This window comes from Pelobates fuscus, chromosome 2, assembly GCF_036172605.1.
Source record: "Pelobates fuscus isolate aPelFus1 chromosome 2, aPelFus1.pri, whole genome shotgun sequence".
In the NCBI taxonomy this organism is placed as follows: domain Eukaryota; kingdom Metazoa; phylum Chordata; class Amphibia; order Anura; family Pelobatidae; genus Pelobates; species Pelobates fuscus.
In genome coordinates this window covers 263320075-263337438 of record NC_086318.1, presented here as the reverse complement: position 1 = coordinate 263337438, position 17364 = coordinate 263320075, and the positions used below count along the sequence as shown (strand labels likewise).

General features: G+C 45.9%; 1 protein-coding gene across 1 annotated transcript in view; it reads right to left on the bottom strand.

Annotated features, from left to right (window-relative positions):
• TARBP1 (TAR (HIV-1) RNA binding protein 1) overlaps positions 1-17364 on the bottom strand; it is a 204069-nt gene that overhangs the window by 137749 nt on the left and 48956 nt on the right. Inside the window, exons 12-13 of the mRNA XM_063443373.1 lie at positions 17090-17265; positions 8595-8689 (exon numbers count right to left, since the gene is read on the bottom strand). Coding sequence (XP_063299443.1) covers positions 8595-8689; positions 17090-17265 — 271 coding nt within the window. The remainder of the gene's footprint in view (positions 1-8594; positions 8690-17089; positions 17266-17364) is intronic.

Genomic DNA, 17364 nt, shown 5'->3' with positions numbered 1-17364 from the left:
AAAAGTAGGATAAGAAGTATATGATTAATGTTGTCTCAATTAATGTGCAGGGCCTAAACTCTCCACAGAAAAGGAAATTGTTATTTGAACATGTAAAAAGGGAAAATGCGCAAGTTGTAGGTATACAAGAGACTCATTGGCGTAGAGTCGAAGAGGGAAAATTTAGCTTTAAAGACTTCCCTATTTCAGTCTGCTCCTCGTTTAAAGATTAAAAAAAAGAGGGGAGTAGCCATTTTTTTTTTCATCAATATTAAATGTCTCTATAAAACATATGAAAACTGATAAGATGGGCAGATGGATTATTCTTATATGTACAATAGAAGACCAACTTTATACAATTTCTCACATCTACTCCCCGAATACTTCTCAGATCCAGTTTTTATATAAATTTTTTGCGCTATTAGATAAAATTAAGCAAGGTCGGACTATAGTTATGGGCGATTTTAACCTGGTAACGGACCCTAATTTAGATAGAAGTTCTGAAAAGACTAAAATCCCTTCGAGGAACTTTATTAATCAGGCTAAAAAAATTCGGAATATAATCCAAAATGAAGCCCTTTTCGATTGCTGGAGGATTTTTCATCCCATAGAGAAAGATTTCACATGTTTCAGTAAGACTCATTGCTCGTATTCAAGAATAGTTTTTATATTTGGAGACCGCAATCTGTTAGAAAATGTGAAATCTACGAATATAATTACGGTCACTTGGTCTGATCACACTATGGTGAAAATACAACTAAAGAATAATTTCATAAAGGAGAGACCAGATTTGAAATTAAATGACAACCTATTAATTTCTAAAACCAATAGGGAACGGATTGCAAAGGCGATAGATATGTATTGGTTGGATAATGATAATAATGAAGTGTCTGCTGCTATAAAACGGTGCGCATTTAAAAGTGTTATAAGGGGACACTTAATTAGCCTAGAAGCCCAGGCTAAGAAAAACAGGTAGGAATCTCTGTCAAGTCTACATATCGAATTAAGCGAATGTTATAAAAAAAAAAATATTGATGCACCCATAAGAACTATGTCGAATCAAATTAGGGCTATAGAAAATAAAATAAATGAAATTTTGATATCTAAAATAAATAGAAATTTACAGATTCTGAAAATAAATTATTATTATAGGGGGAACAAGGCAGATAAACTCCTCACTAATAAAGTTAAAAATCAACAAAAAAATAAATTGATTACAAAAATAAAACAGGGGAATGAAACAATATTAGACCCTAAGAATTGGAGCGGTATTTAGAGATTATTATCATAAATTATATAACCTACCGGTTATACCATCTCAAGTGGATATAAATAATTACTTTTTGAACATTCATCTTCCTAGGCTAAATGATTCTCAATTAGATCAATTGAATACAGAGATCTTACTCCAAGAAGTTATTGATTCTATTGATACTATGAAAAAAAATAAAGCGCTGGGTCCAGATGGGTTCACAGACTCTTTTTTTAAAATGTATGAGGACAGGCTGGCTCAGAGTATGGCAAATTGCTACAATTTAGCGATGAATACAGGCAAACTACCTAAAGAAATGTTGGTAGCTAATATTCTCCCTATTTTAAAAACCAATAAAAATCCAGAAGAAATAACTAATTATTGGCCAATAGCCCTATTAAATAATGACTATAAAATGTACGCCTCAATCATTGCTAAAAGTATTAAGAATATAATGTCCTCTTTGATTGCAGAAGATCAGGTGGGTTTTATACCAGGAAGGATGTCTTCCAATCATATTAGGAAGATACTAAATATATTCACAAAGATTCATGTGAATAAAACCCCATTCTTAACGATGGCCTTAGATGGAGAAAAGGCATTTGATATGGTTAGATGGAATTTTATGCAGTCAACTTTAAAAGCTTTTGGGTTTTCAGGTCAGATCCTTCCGGCAATTATGGCTTGTTACTCCTCACCATCAAGTAGGATTGTGTGTAGGTGGGGGGGACTAAGTCTGAGTGGTTTACGGTATCGAATGGCACTCGTCAGGGTTGTCCTCTTTCCCCACTACTTTATATTTTAACAGCCGAACCCTTGGCATATGAAATACGAAAAAATCCTGAAATAACAGGATTTAAAAAGAGAGCTAAAGATTTCAAGATAAGCCAATATGCTGATGATACATTGCTAACATTAACCAACCCAATCAAGTCAGTTCCAGTTGTTATGCAAGTAATTGAAAGATATAGTTGTTTGTCAAATTACAAACTTAATGTTCAAAAAACAACGGTATTATCCTTTTATATGCAAGAGGAAGATTATCAATATTTAAATGAACACTTTGCGTTTAAATGGGGAAAAAAGGGGTTTGTGTATCTTGGGATCAATATAGTGAAAGATCCAAGAGAACATCCGAGAGTGAGAGAACATAATGAAGGCTAATGTACCGTATATACTCGAGTATAAGCCGACCCGAATATAAGCCGAGGCCCCTAATTTAACCCCAAAAAACTGGGAAAACTTATTGACTCGAGTATAAGACTAGGGTGGGAAATGCAGCAGCTACTGGTAAATTTCTAAATAAAATTAGATCCTAAAAAAATTATATTAATTGAATATTTATTTACAGTGTGTGTATATAATGAATGCAGTGTGCGCGGATGAGTGCAGTGCGCGGATGAGTGCAGTGCGCGGATGAGTGCAGTGCGCGGATGAGTGCAGTGCGCGGATGAGTGCAGTGCGCGGATGAGTGCAGTGCGCGAGTGCAGTGTGTGTGTATGAGTGCAGTGTGTGTGTGTGTGTGTGTGTGTGTATGAGTGCAGTGTGTGTGCGTATATATTAATTGAATATTTATTTCCAGTATGTGTATATAATGAGTGCAGTGTGTGTGTGTATGAGTGCAGTGTGAGTGTGTGTGTGTGTGAGTGTGTGTGTGAGTGCAGTGTGTGTGTGAGTGCAGTGTGTATGAGTGCAGTGTGTGTGTGTGTATGAGTGCAGTGTGTGTGTGTGTATGAGTGCAGTGTGTGTGTGTGTGAGTGCAGTGTGTGTGTGAGTGCAGTGTGTGTGTGAGTGCAGTGTGTGTATATGAATGAAGTGTGAGTGTGTGATGCAGTGTGTGATGCAGTGTGTGTTTGTGTATGTGTTGGTGGGGGTGGGCATTTGATATATTAATTATTATTTTTATTTTATTTTTTTTATATTATTATTTTTTTTATTATTATTATTTTTTTTATTATCTTTTTTTTTTTCGTCCCCCCTCCCTGCTTGCTAGCTGGCCAGGGAGGGGGGGTCCTTCCCTGGTGGTCCAGTGTCATTGGTAGTTCAGTGGGGGGGAGAGGGGGGCTGGCAGAGCTGTACTTACCTTTCCTGCAGCTCCTGTCAGCTCCCTCCTCCTCTGCGCGGTCTGTGCAGCTCCCTCTGTCAGCTCCCAGTGTAAGTCTCGCGAGAGCCGCGGCTCTCGCGAGACTTACACTGGGAGCTGACCGAGGTGCTGAACGGACGGCGCGGAGGAGGAGAGAGCTGACAGGAGCTGCAGGAAAGGTAAGTACAGCTCTGCCAGCCCCCTCTCCCCCCAGTCTGTATTATGGCAATGCAAATTGCCATAATACAGACTATGACTCGAGTATAAGCCGAGTTGGGGTTTTTCAGCACAAAAAATGTGCTGAAAAACTCGGCTTATACTCGAGTATATACGGTAATCCCTCTGATTAGAGAATGCACTCACTCTCTAAAACAGTGGAATTCTATGCAGTTATCTTGGTGGGGTAGGGTCAATTTTATTAAGGCATATGTTTTTCCTAAGTTTATTTATTTACTGAGGACCGATCTAGCGCCCACATGGAAACACGTCCATCTTGCCGCCGGGCCCGACGACAGACTCTCCAAGTGCCGAACCGCACAGCACCACGACATCACCAAACACTCACCTTACCATCTTGCTGCTGCCTCTCTGCTCAGCACTAACGAGGGAGCCAAATCTACACTGGCACACCGCTCAGTTGGAGAGCTCACATCTGGCAACACAAATCAAGGGAACTGAGATGGCGTGGAGGCCATGACCTAGTTAATGGACTAAGTGGCTTTGCAGTTGGCGAAGAACAAGAGCGCACAGACACTTGGGACGGCGGTGCCCTTACCTGCAGAAAGGTGGACTCAGGTTTCCCAGGTTTGGCAATATGCCATTAATAGACATTAGTTAAGCAGTCTCAGGCAACAGCTACAGACCACCTAATGCACAGCTTACCCCCATTACTCAATATGCCCAATCTGCTGCCTGGTGATAAACAATGAAACCAGCCAAACTAATTACTATGCATGTTATTTACCATGTTATCTTGCCATGTTAGTAACTAGTTTCAAACATGCTATTTTCTGTTGCGGTAAACCTCAGTACCCAGCGGCTACCAACTAGCTTCAGAATTAATCTAAATCATAGTTTTGCGTGTTATGTTAATTTCTTATCTTTGACAATGTTAATGTCAGCCTACACAAAATGTCTCCCATAAGCTTATCGCCTTACCACCATAACTTGTATCAGCCTGTTTATTACTCAAATATGCCACAGTATTATGACTCATGTAATGCCTGTATATGCTATCGTGGCAAAACAAGCCTGTATGTCTAACTTTTGCACAACTAAAAATAAAGAATTACAAAATAAAAAAAAAAGAACACATTGCTGTATGGAACACTGATAGATTTTTTTTATATATAAATATATATACACACACACACACGTATATATAAACAAACACACACATATACATCTGGACAGTCAGTCTTCCAGTTAAGTAATCACTGATGATGACTTTTGCCCTCTCAAGTTTCTCAAAGAAAAGCATTGAGGATACATGGTGCATGTGTAGCTATCCTCACATTTCACCAATCCAGTGCTACCCTATGAGAAGTCAACAATTGAATTTGACACATCTCATAGAGAAGCATAGGTAATGATATTGTAAGTCAAATAGATTTAATTATTAAATCTTGTGACTGTGTATCTGCAAACCATTTGTAGGTGTTTAAACCGCAAAATATATATAGTTTGTTTCTCTCACACATCACTGTTTTAATTTGTAAGGCAGCATCAATGCCCCAAAATGATTTTATTAAGATTAAGTTATAGAGTTGGTTATATAGGTTGAAAAGAGATAGGCGTCCATCAAGTTAGCCTTTTTCACATCTGTTTTTGCTGAAAATGCAAAAAAAGGCAAAAACCAAAGCACTTTTAAAAAACAATTATTTGCCTTACACCAGTGGTTCCCAACCCAGTCCTCAAGTACCCCCTAACAGTCCAGGATTTAGGGATTACCCAGTTGTACCCAAGGGGTTTTTAGAAACTGAGAAAAAAAACACTGTGAAACTGAGAAAAAAAACACTGGACTGGTAGGCTACTTGAGAACGGAGTTGGGAACCCCTGCCTTAGACTAAATCTCCTTTCTTCTAGTCAAAATGTGTGACCTTGTGTCCTATGTATAGCCCTGTTCATGAATAGATTTCCACACGGTTTGTATATATTTGTATATCACCAAATGATGTGCCGTTTTTCTACGCTAAACAGGTTTACATTTGTTAACCTTTCTTATTAATTTTGTAGACCACCTCTGCACATGTTCTAGTGCCATAATATCCTTCTCTAGAACAGGTGTCCAAAATTGCACAGCATATTCAAGGTGTGATATTACCAGTAAATTCCAAAAAGGCAAAAGTAGATTTTTGTTGTGATAATTAATGCCCCCTTTTACTGTATACCTTACTTGGCTTAACAACTCTTGATTTACACATTGTTGTTTAGTTGTCTATATCAATTCCTAAGCCTTTCTTGTGTGTCATTATTCCTAATTACACCATAAATGGTGTAAGTTGCTTGTGCATTATTTACCCTGAAGAGCATAACTTAGCATTTATCTACATTAAATTTCATCTGCCATTTGAGTGCTTAATCCCCCAATCCATCTAAATCCATCTAAATCCCTCTGCAGCAAAGAAATATCCTGCTCACATTATATTACTTTACAGAGTTGCACCATGTGCAAAACACTGAAACATGATTTTCAATGCATACTCAAAATCATTTACAAATATGTTTAATAGAAGAGGTGGCAGAGCAGACTCCCCAAGGGACACCACATAACACTTTTTTACAACTTGAACATTTACCATTAATCCCAATTCCCTGTACTCTATCTTTAAGCCAATGTGTTACCCAAAAATAACAACCAATTTCTTTTAGTTTGAACACCAACCTATGTTGAATCACATCAAATACCTTGGCGTAACCCAAGTAGATCACATCCAATGCAAAACCCTGATCTATACTTCTACTTACTTCTTCGTAGAATGCAATTAAGTAAGTCTGACATGACCTACAGTTGTGCTTAAAAGTTTGCATATCCTGGCAGAAATTGTGAAATTTTGGCATTGATTTTGAAAATATGACTCAAACGTTGCATGACCTGGAGGAATTTTGCCAAGACGATTGGGCAGCTATACCACCTTCAATAATTAGGGGCCTTATAGACAACTATTACAAAAGACTGCACACTGTCATTGATGCTAAAGGGAGCAATACACAGTATTAAGAACTAAGATTAAGCCGACTTTTGAACAGGGGTCGTTTTTGTTGCCATGTTTTTTTTTTTTAATTGTGCCATTCTGTTATAACCTACAGTTGATCATAAATCTCATAAGAAATAAAAGAAATGTGTTTTGCCTGCTCACTCATGTTTTCTTTAAAAATGGTATATATAGGGGGGCGGAGCTTACCTGCCAAGCGAGCCAGACGCAAATGGCGAGAGCTCCCACATCAGATGCCCTGATTCCGGCCACAGCGCCCGACCACCAGATCGTGCCGGCAGCGGACACCGCTCTTCATACCCGGAAGGGGATGCTGAGTCCAAGGATACCCGTTTTGGGGCTCCCTGCCGCTGAACTGCCCGCACCGCAACCTGCGGCCTGCACGGGTGGGAGCCGCGGAGAGACGGCCGCTCTCCCGGTTCTCGGGTCAAAGAGGGGACACTTGCATATCGCTCCCCCCCCCCTTAATGGACCGGCGGGGGATATCCCGGTCCCCGCCAAAAGGGGAAGCTGCAAGTCGAGGCATCAAGGCAGACACCGTTGCACTCCCCAGCGGAATCAAAGCAGCCAAGCCCAAGATGGCGGACAGGCCTAGCTTCAATACACGTGGCCTTACACAGCCGCAACATAGCAGGAAAAGCCCCACAGCGGAAAAGACGAGGATGGCGAGGCCCGAAGCAAGCAGCACCCAGGCCACTCCACCCGGACACTTACAGGAGTTTTCTGACCGGCTTTGCACCAGCCTATGGTCAAGACTCGGATATAAAAGCCGACCCTTCAAGCGAGCAGTCCGGGCGGTAGCGGCATGGATCCGACCAGCCACCCGAGGGCAACTATCTGCATACCCACAGCGAGCCCCCAAAGCGGCCTCCAGAAGGAGACAAAGCCAGAAAACAAAACGGCAGGTAGCGATAACCTGCCCCTTAAGCGATAGCACTCACCCTCCTCCACGCCCGCATCCAGCAAAAAAGCCCTTAGAGAAAACGACTGTCAAGTCCCAGCAAAGCCTCAAACAGCCGCACCGACCCAAGAAAAGGTCACTAGGCCACAACTCGGCAACCGCCGGACTGAACCTCTGGGCCCTGATAAGACCCCACCTGCACGGCAAATGGTCCCTCAACGCCACTACACAAGGACTACCATGCTGGATTAAAAAGGTGAAAGACTCACCCCCAAAGCCTGCAAGCGGCGTGGGTTAACGGACAGTAAAGGACGCTGGGATAGCTAGTACCAGGGACTTACAGCAAAGCTACCATAGCCATAACCATAACAACCCTGATACCTAAAATAAAAACCACTCATGCTGTAGCTTCTTAAATGTTCAATGTTAAGCATTAGCTTCTATTAGCGCAGCCTGTATACTTAGTACAGTATAACATTTTAAGCAATATGTTTCTGAATCATAACAAGTCTTTAATTCCTGTTATTATTACAACTCGTTGAAATACAGCAATGTAAGCTCTACAGTACTTGCAAGATGGTGATCCTGACCATAGATGGCCTAATTACTAATTACTAATTACTGAACCTCGCCGGCATAAAACATATACGAGCTTAGCCTGTCACGCATATTTTGCTTAAGCATAAAAAACGTGATAACCACAACATGATGTGCAACCAGTTGAGTTAAACGAAATATTAATCTAACATGTTATAACAGTTGGCAACACCTATTCGCTTGTTATCATTACGTATTATATAAAAAAAAAAAGTGCATTGTCTTTCTACCCCCACTGTAACTAATTTCTTGACATCAGCATATGGAATGCCGTTGGGGTACCATATGTATACCTGTAACCACTATACGCACTGCAAAAATAAAGTATTTAAAAAAAAAAAAATGGTATATATATCACCAATTATCCTGGGGTATGCAAACTTTTGAGTACAACTGTATGTTTAATAAAACAATATTCTTCCTATCAAATTCCTGAATATCATCCCAAGTCCAAAATATTGCTTTTGATGTTAACGCTCTACCTTAAATATGATTGTTTATCTTTTATTTATGTGAAAATGTTGTCACAAAGGTTATATTACAAATGTTGTAAATCTCACTACTTACAGCTTTTAGCTCACCACTTATCCTTCTCAATATAAACTCCATAATGTTTGAGGCTGCAGTCATTACGGAATTCCAGAGTAAATCGAGATGCCAATCTACAATCAAACATTCAAATTAAAATAGTGTAACATGAAATTATTCATACTGTTCCTAAATTGCCAAAACATTACTTTTCAGTAAAAAATACTGTATAATATACTTCACTGTTGCTCTCCTTACCATTCTTCCTAAAACACAAACCCTCAACCAGAGGGCTACTTAAGAGACAAGGGGTGTTGTCCCTTAAGTAACAGCACTAAAGTAACAGACCAATTTTTTATTTGGGGAAATTCTAGCAGTGCGCAGGGATCAGTGTCATTTGGCTTACATATCCTAGTTATAGATATCCATGCACTTAAAGGACCACTATAGGCACCCAGACCACTTCAGCTCAATAAAGTGGTCTGGGTGCCAGGTCCATCTAGTTGTAACCCTGCAGCTGAAAACATATGTTTCAATGAGGGTTAATCCAGCTGCTAGTGGATGTCTCACTGACAGCTGCTAGAGGCGCTTTCCTCGATTCTCACTGTGAAAATCACAGTGAGAAGACACTGGACATCCATAGGAAAGCATTGAGTAATGCTTTCCTATGGGCTCTTTAAATGCGAGCGTGGCTCTTGCTGCATATGCGCATTCAGAGCTGACGTTGGCAGGGGGGGGAGAGGTCACCAGCGCCGAGGGAGCCCGGCGCTGGATAAAGGTAAGTGGGTTTTAACCCATTCAGCCCAGTGGGAGGGGGGCCCTGATGACCCTATAGTGCCAGGAAAGCGAGTTTGTTTTCCTCGCACTATAGTGGTCCTTTAAGGAAAGTGTCTGTCCAGAGTTAACTGTCCACTGGTGGTATAAAGTCAAAAGTGTGCCCTTGCGCCATGCTGGTTTCTGATGCTGTGCTTATAAAGGATCAGCGGATTCCTTGTTTTGACTTTGTTTTAAGGGTTGGGCAGTTGAAATAATAAAATGAGCTCACTAGGCAACAGCTGCTAGCAATCAAAGTAGTTTACTTACCTTTTGTCCCTCACAGCACCAGTCTCTGCATTGGAAGGCTAATGCACATGTAGGGGAAAAAAACCTTGCGATAATTAGACGGTCTCTATGAAACCATCTGATTGAAATAGCAGAGTGTTACTATATTTTGTCAGAAGCACCTCTAGTGACTTTCTGAGTGACAGTTACTAGAGGCATTTAAACAGTGCAATGAATACATTAATGTTCTGCAAAATAAAGTTTTCACATGCAGGGTTAAAACAAGAGGTGAAGGGGGGCGTGGCTTGGACGCCGAGGCTAATGGCGGCGTAAACCGGGAGCTCCCCACAGGCTCAGCACAAATCCTCGCCCGACAAGCGATAACGACCGCATAAATGGGAAGAAACCATCGGACATCACAGGCCAGTCAGCCCTCCAGCACCCCGAAGGGGGCACAACACTCAGCCATGAGGCAATTTCTCGTGCCGCCGGCCGAGCCGCCAGCCCAGGCCTCAAATGACTCCGAGGCCTCAGGCCTCTCCCGCCCGACCTCACCACATGTCGACCACCCAGGGGGAAACAACACCCATCACCCCCAGCCTGAATGGATCGAGATGATCCGAAACCTGCCCACCAAAGCCGATCTGAAGGAGGCTAATGCCGCCCTCCATAAGTCCCTCTCAGAGGAACTGCGCACCATGCGGGAAGACATCCAGGGCACCCAACAGAAGGTAGCCCAATTGGAAGCCGACTGCGACCACATGGCAGCGGCACAATCCGCAAATACCTGCAAACTCCAACAACAGGGAGTCCAACTCCGGCAAATGGCGCAGCACATAGAAGACCTTGATAACCGTGGGCGGAGGCAAAACATTCGGATCAGAGGTATGCCAGAGGAATTAGACCAAACCACCCCTATCAGGGACACGTTGTCAGAGCTATTTAACAACCTCCTCGGCCGACCGCCAACCACCCACATTGAATTCATTAGGGCACATAGAGCCCTCAGGCCGAGAGGACCCCCAGATGCCCCCCCTAGAGACATCATTTGCTGCCTTGCCCACTTCCAGACAAAGGAAGACATCCTACACAGAGCCAGAGACACCAAACAGGTGATCTCCAATGGGGTAGAGGTACAACTGTTCCCCGACCTATCACCAGCGACACTTGCCTACAGGAGAGCGATGCGCCCTCTCACACGGGCACTGCAGACTAACAAGGTCAGATACAGATGGAACTTCCCTACGGGTCTACAAGCAACCACACAGAACGGACCTTTCACTGTGAAAAGCGAAGGGGACATGGAAGACCTCCTGAGAGAACTACACCTCACGCCGGTCCAAATGACCTGGCCCGACCCTCTGAACTTTTACTCCTTTCCACAGGGGCCGAACCCCCCAGCCCCAAGCCAACAGCAACGAGTGAGGAGACCCCGACAACAAGCTACGAGACCGTCAGGCGCAACACACTAACGGCCCGAAGCGGCTATTACCCGAGATTGGACATTGTGAAAGACTTAGCCTAACACTGCACGGCCCTCCTGAACACCCCCGACCACGTGCCCCCCAGAGACACTGCCTGAACTGTTCACCACACGGAACCAACACAGCACTGTGGAACTATTATTGCAAGCGACCCTCCTGACGGGCCGCGCCACCGCACCAGCGGAACCACCGAGAACTGGGGTGGACTGAGACTAATACTGCCGGACCCGGCATACAGAACTGCTGAGAGCCCTTGCTCGCAAGTACACCAGGGCCGAAAAGGAGGGGGAGGGGGGAGGGGGAGACCTAACTCCCTGGCTGGGGCCTGTCGCCGCCACCCACCCGGCCAGTAACGACCCTCGGCGAGCGGGCCGGGGGGGGGTGATGCCGGCGGGCCACACCTGGGGAGGGGGATCCGGGGTGACCCGGAGATACTGGAACTCGGGGTAGCCAGATCACAGACTTGACACAACGCTGATGAAGTGACGACAGGGACTCACAGGGCCAGCACACACAGAGGGGTGACGACAATGGGGGAGACCTCAAGTTCACTCACTATGCACACCCCGGAGCCAAGACGGAGCGGCCAGACCGCTGACGGACAGGGAACACACAACACACACCACCCGCTGAAGTAGAGACCAAAAGGACAGGGGGGGATCGAGCGGGAGGGGGAGGCGAGGGAGGGATCCGGGTTAAGGCACAGGGTAATAGGCCTTTACAGGCAAGCTTCACAATGACCACAGCTAGTTAGCCAAATCTATGTTATCGTTTTGATAGACTCGTTGTCTAATGTACGTAATGTTAATGTTTTAATGATGTTTTCGATGTTATTGCTAAATTCCGATGACTTTACTCCCATACAGGCCACGAGGCCACACAACCTCAGGCGAGGATTACGACACCAACCACATACGAGACGCGCATTGGAGCCGCAGGGGATCGACACGGGTCTGTGACGGCAGTAGGTGACCAAGGAGAGATCCGATGGTTACGGACCGGACTCAGACGTTGCCCGCTAGGTGAGCCTAGACCTCCTTTCACTACCCCACGGGACGAGGCGTCAATCCAAGGTGAGCTGCCCACACGGGTCACAAGTGGAACCGTGCGCCGCAGCTCCCCGACGCCTACACCCAGACGCCACCCCAAGGTGACGAGACCTATACACCCCCCCACCCCCGTCACTTCCCTCTTCACCACGCCCCTACACCCCCCCCCATCCTACACCCCCCCACTACTGACAGAGAGGCCCCACTAGGCCAAACATGGCACTGACCCCCGCCCCCCTCACTATCATGACTATTAACGCCAGGGGACTCAACCAGCCCGAAAAACGGACTGGGGCCCTGAGGGACTTCCATGCCCTCAGGGCCTCAGTGGTCATGATCCAGGAGACACATTTCAGGAAAGGCGACAGACCGAAACTGACGGACCACCACTACCCACACGGATACTTTAGCGACTTCCAAGGAGGCAAATCTAGAGGGACTGCCATCCTAATAAACAAACGAGTGCCGTTCCAGGAGGGGGGGTGCCTCACTGACGACGAAGGTAGATACCTCTTCCTCAAGGGCAAGATAGCTGAGCAGACCTACACATTTGCAACCATATACGCCCCTAACAGAAGACAGTGCCGCTTCCTACTCCAGACACTACGCAAACTCCACACGTTCGCTGAGGGGACACTGGTGCTAGGGGGGGACTTTAACATCACACTGGACCCAACCTGGGACTGCTCCTCCGGCACGTCCCATACCCCACTACAACAGCTGCACTCCCTCAAGTCACTCCTTAGGACATACCGGCTGGTAGACTGCTGGAGAGCTCATCATCCCGACGAAAAAGACTACACGCACTTCTCCCACCCTCACCAGACATACTCCAGAATAGATCACTTCTACACCACACAACACGCACTACCCCTAGTAGAAGAAGCGACGATTGGTGTGGCGACGTGGTCGGACCACGCACCCGTTACCTTACGCTTAAAATCCCCGCTCTACCGACCCTCCATCACTAAATGGAGACTCAATGAGTATCTCCTGACCAGAACAGACCTCACGAACCACATCGGAGGAAAAATCAAGGACTATTTCCTGGACAACCCCCCAACAGAGACGTCCCCGACGCTTAGATGGGAAGCCCACAAATGCGTGATTCGGGGACACTTTATACAACAGGGAGCCCTACTCAAAAAACGCTCCGAGGCCCGCCTGACCCAGATCCTGACAGACATCCAACACGAGGAAGACCTAAACAAACACTCACCACACTCCACACACCAAACGAAACTCCTACAGCTGAGGCGCGAGTTAACCTCGCTGCTCCACTCTAAGTTCCACAGGGACGCGATAAGACACAAAGCATTCTTCTCCATACACGGGAACAAGAGCGGAAAACTTTTGGCCAAAATGCTTACCAAAAAGAGACAGCTCACATACATCGACAAAATTAGAGACAAAAGTGGTAAACTTCATCGCCTCCCGACCGACATACTGACCGCAATAAGGACGTACTACGCCGACCTCTACTCCCTACCACAACCACACACAGAGACGGCGAAAACACGACTACGGGACAAAATACGCACATACCTCAACACCCACACATCCCCGACTATAGACGATACAACGGCAGCACTGCTAGACGAACCTATCACATTGACAGAGCTGACACGGGCGATTAAACAAACTAAACCGGGCAAGAGCCCGGGCCCTGACGGCCTCCCATTAAAATACTACAAGACCTTCTCGGACAGTTTATACCAGCCACTAGTAGACTCCTTTAACGCGGTGAGAGAGGGCCAACCCATCCCCAAACAAGCCCTGACAGCCCACATCACCATAATCCCCAAGGAGGGTAAAGATGGGGAACACTGCGGGAATTACAGGCCAATCTCCCTCATCAATTGCGATGTCAAACTCCTTGCAAAGATCCTGGCGTCGCGGCTGCAGTCGCACATCCCCAGATTGGTCCACCCAGACCAGGTCGGGTTTGTGGGAGGTCGTGAGGCCAGGGACAACACCACCCGTACACTCACCCTCATGCACGGCAGGGGGGCGGGAGCCGGGGGCCTTCTCCTACTGTCCACGGACGCGGAGAAGGCCTTCGACAGAGTCGGTTGGACATATCTTTTCGACACTCTGACACACGCGGGCCTGGGAACCCACATGATGCGATGGATCACTGCCCTGTATCACGAACCGACGGCACACGTCCTGGTCAACGGTGCGCTGACCCCCGAACTCACAATACATAACGGCACCAGACAGGGCTGCCCCTTATCCCCACTCTTGTTCGTCCTAGCCCTAGAACCGTTCTTGACACACATCAGAAGCAACACTGACATCACAGGCATCACGACGGGCGACGTCCACCATAAAGTGGCCGCCTTCGCAGACGACCTGTTATTCTTCATCACCAACCCAGAAATAACCTTGCCCAACATCCAACAGGCCTTTAAGGAATTCGGAGAGATCTCCAATTTAAAAATTAACTATGCTAAATCCCACATCCTGAACGTCAGTATCCCCAAAAGACGCGCTGACCCCTTACGCCAGAGCTTCCCATTCCAATGGGCAGACCAAAAGATCAGGTACCTAGGAACCTGGCTGACCAGGGATAGCAAAGACCTCTTCCAAGCCAACTTCGCCACCACACTCACCACCTTCCAGAAAGACATGAAAGAATGGGCGCACCCACATATATCCTGGCTCGGGAGGGTCCAAGTCATCAAAATGAATTTCCTCCCACGCCTGCTATACCTATTTCAAACCATGCCAATTAAACTCCCCGGGGCGTTTTTTGCCACACTAAACACAGCCATGATCAAATACATCTGGGATGGTAGACGTCCCAGGATGAAAACCACCACTCTAATGAAACCAAAAGACATGGGGGGCCTAGCACTGCCGGACTTCCGCTCGTACCACACGGCCACACATCTCCAGAGGGTGATGGAATGGACGAAGAGCGGAGTCCACAAAATGTGGAAAGTAGCGGAGGAATCGGAAGCGAACATGCCGCTTGCAACCATACCCTGGGGCAGGAAGGACCCAGACACCCGAGCCATGTCCCCATACATTAAATCCACTCTGGACATCTGGCGCAAAACGGCGAAAACACATAGCTTGGCACCCTACCCATCCCCCCTGACACCTCTGGTACATAACGCAGACTTTAAACCGGGCTTCGACCCGAAAGCATTTCAAAACACCCCCCAGACCCCGATTCCGAGACTACATCACATCATCACTAACGGCAAATGCACACCACTAGCAACCATGCTAGGGGGTGAGACACCCACCTTCACACAATGCTTCAAACACGCACAACTTACCGCCTTCATACGCACCCTACCACAAGGAACCGCACTCACCAGGAACCGGACAGCATTCGAGACACTGTGCGATAGCCCAGACCCACTACCACACGGAGTCTCCCTCATATACACACTATTACTTACAGGGACACCCACTGCTAAACCTCTATTCATGGGGAAATGGGAAGCGGCACTGAACACGACGTTCACAGACGCAGAATGGGAGCAGATATGCTACCTCACTCACCACTGCTCGACACACAGCAAGACCCAAGAGACAGCATTCAAACTCCTGACAAACTGGTACCGCACCCCACACCTCCTCCACAACATAGACCCAGACCACACCAACCTCTGCTGGAGGTGCGAGAAGGAAACAGGGACCGCAATTCACGTATGGTGGGAATGCGAAACAATTAGACCATACTGGGAAGACATACACAACATTGTAAAGATGTTCTCGGACGCGCCCCCCCCCTGGAACCGGCAGCAATGCTCCTTCACCACACCACAGTACCTAGATCCAGATACAAGAGATCTATGACGGTTAGGATACTAAACGTAGCTAAACAGATAGTCCCCCTCTATTGGAAACAAAAGACCGCACCCCCGTTGAGGGTATGGTTTGCCAAGATGGAAGAACTTAGGGCCATAGAAAACCTGCTCATGTCAGCCTCAGACAAACCCCAGACCTACGCTGAGACCTGGACAATGTGGCTCCTCGAAACCGCCAAGGACACCTTCCTAGACAAGCTCAAGGACAGAGACATGACCGAACCCCTCCCCCCCCTCCCCCCCCCCAATACGGCTTAGACTGAACGCGACTCGAGACTGGAACCCAGGACCGAACCACCCTGGAGCTCCAATGCGCACCTCCATTCTACCAAAACAAAGAAACGTTTACTCTGCGCTGCTACCTTCACAGCAGTACTCACCACATCACATTTCTAGACACAGGTTAAAGTATCTACCACAGCGGTCACACATAACGCCCTGTTGCGGCACACATAGCCAACAGATCCCGAACGGGAAGGAGACCCACTACCAAGTACTGCAACACTCCTCCCCAGGAGGTGAATACCACCATGAGTCTCGAACACACACTAGGGATGCAACTAATCCACACGCATTGAATACGATTAACACAATGCTGCATACCCATATGTTACACGGGACCTGCGTGTCCGACACTAAAGGGGGCCTGCGAGCCCAACTGAACATGCAAAGTACTGTCCCTAACAAGGGACATGGCACACAGTATGCTCTCGCTCAAGCACCTGTGAAATTGTATCAACCTGATTACTCACCCGTGAGGGCCTGCGTGCCCGAGGCCTTCTGTTAATGTAAGATAAACCTGTCTGCATATTCTAATATAATTAGAGACCTGCGAGTCTCAAAACCTTGAACGAAAACAAAATAAAAATTATATTTACAAAAAAAAAAAACAAGAGGTGAAAACATGGCACCAGACCACTACACTGAGATGAAGTGTTCTGGGTGCCTAGAGTGTCTCATCAAGCTGTTCAACCAAAAGGATTTCTCTCCATTCTTAGAGCATGTACATTCCACAGAGTAATTTATTCACAAACACTTCTTACCCAATGTGTTCTGACAAAATATTTGAGCAGTTTTAAGCTGTGAACATAAATTAACTGCAACATAAATGAATTATTAAACAAGTCACAAACCTGAAACATTTGGAACAGAGCTTGGTGAGCATAACTGCAACAGTTTCAAAAGTAACTGTAAACTTTTGTCTGTTTTCAGTGTTGGCATGTAAGCATTAGTGTTGAGCTTAGACAGTGTTTCCAAAAGTGGAATTAGAAAACATTTCATTTCAGTTAACTCGTTTGTAGCTCCGTCTCTGCAACAAAAAAGTAAACAAAGAATAAAGAACAATTTTGTTAGTTCACGGTCAGAAAAGAATTCAGTAGCAAAACGAAAAAAAAATACTAAAAACTGA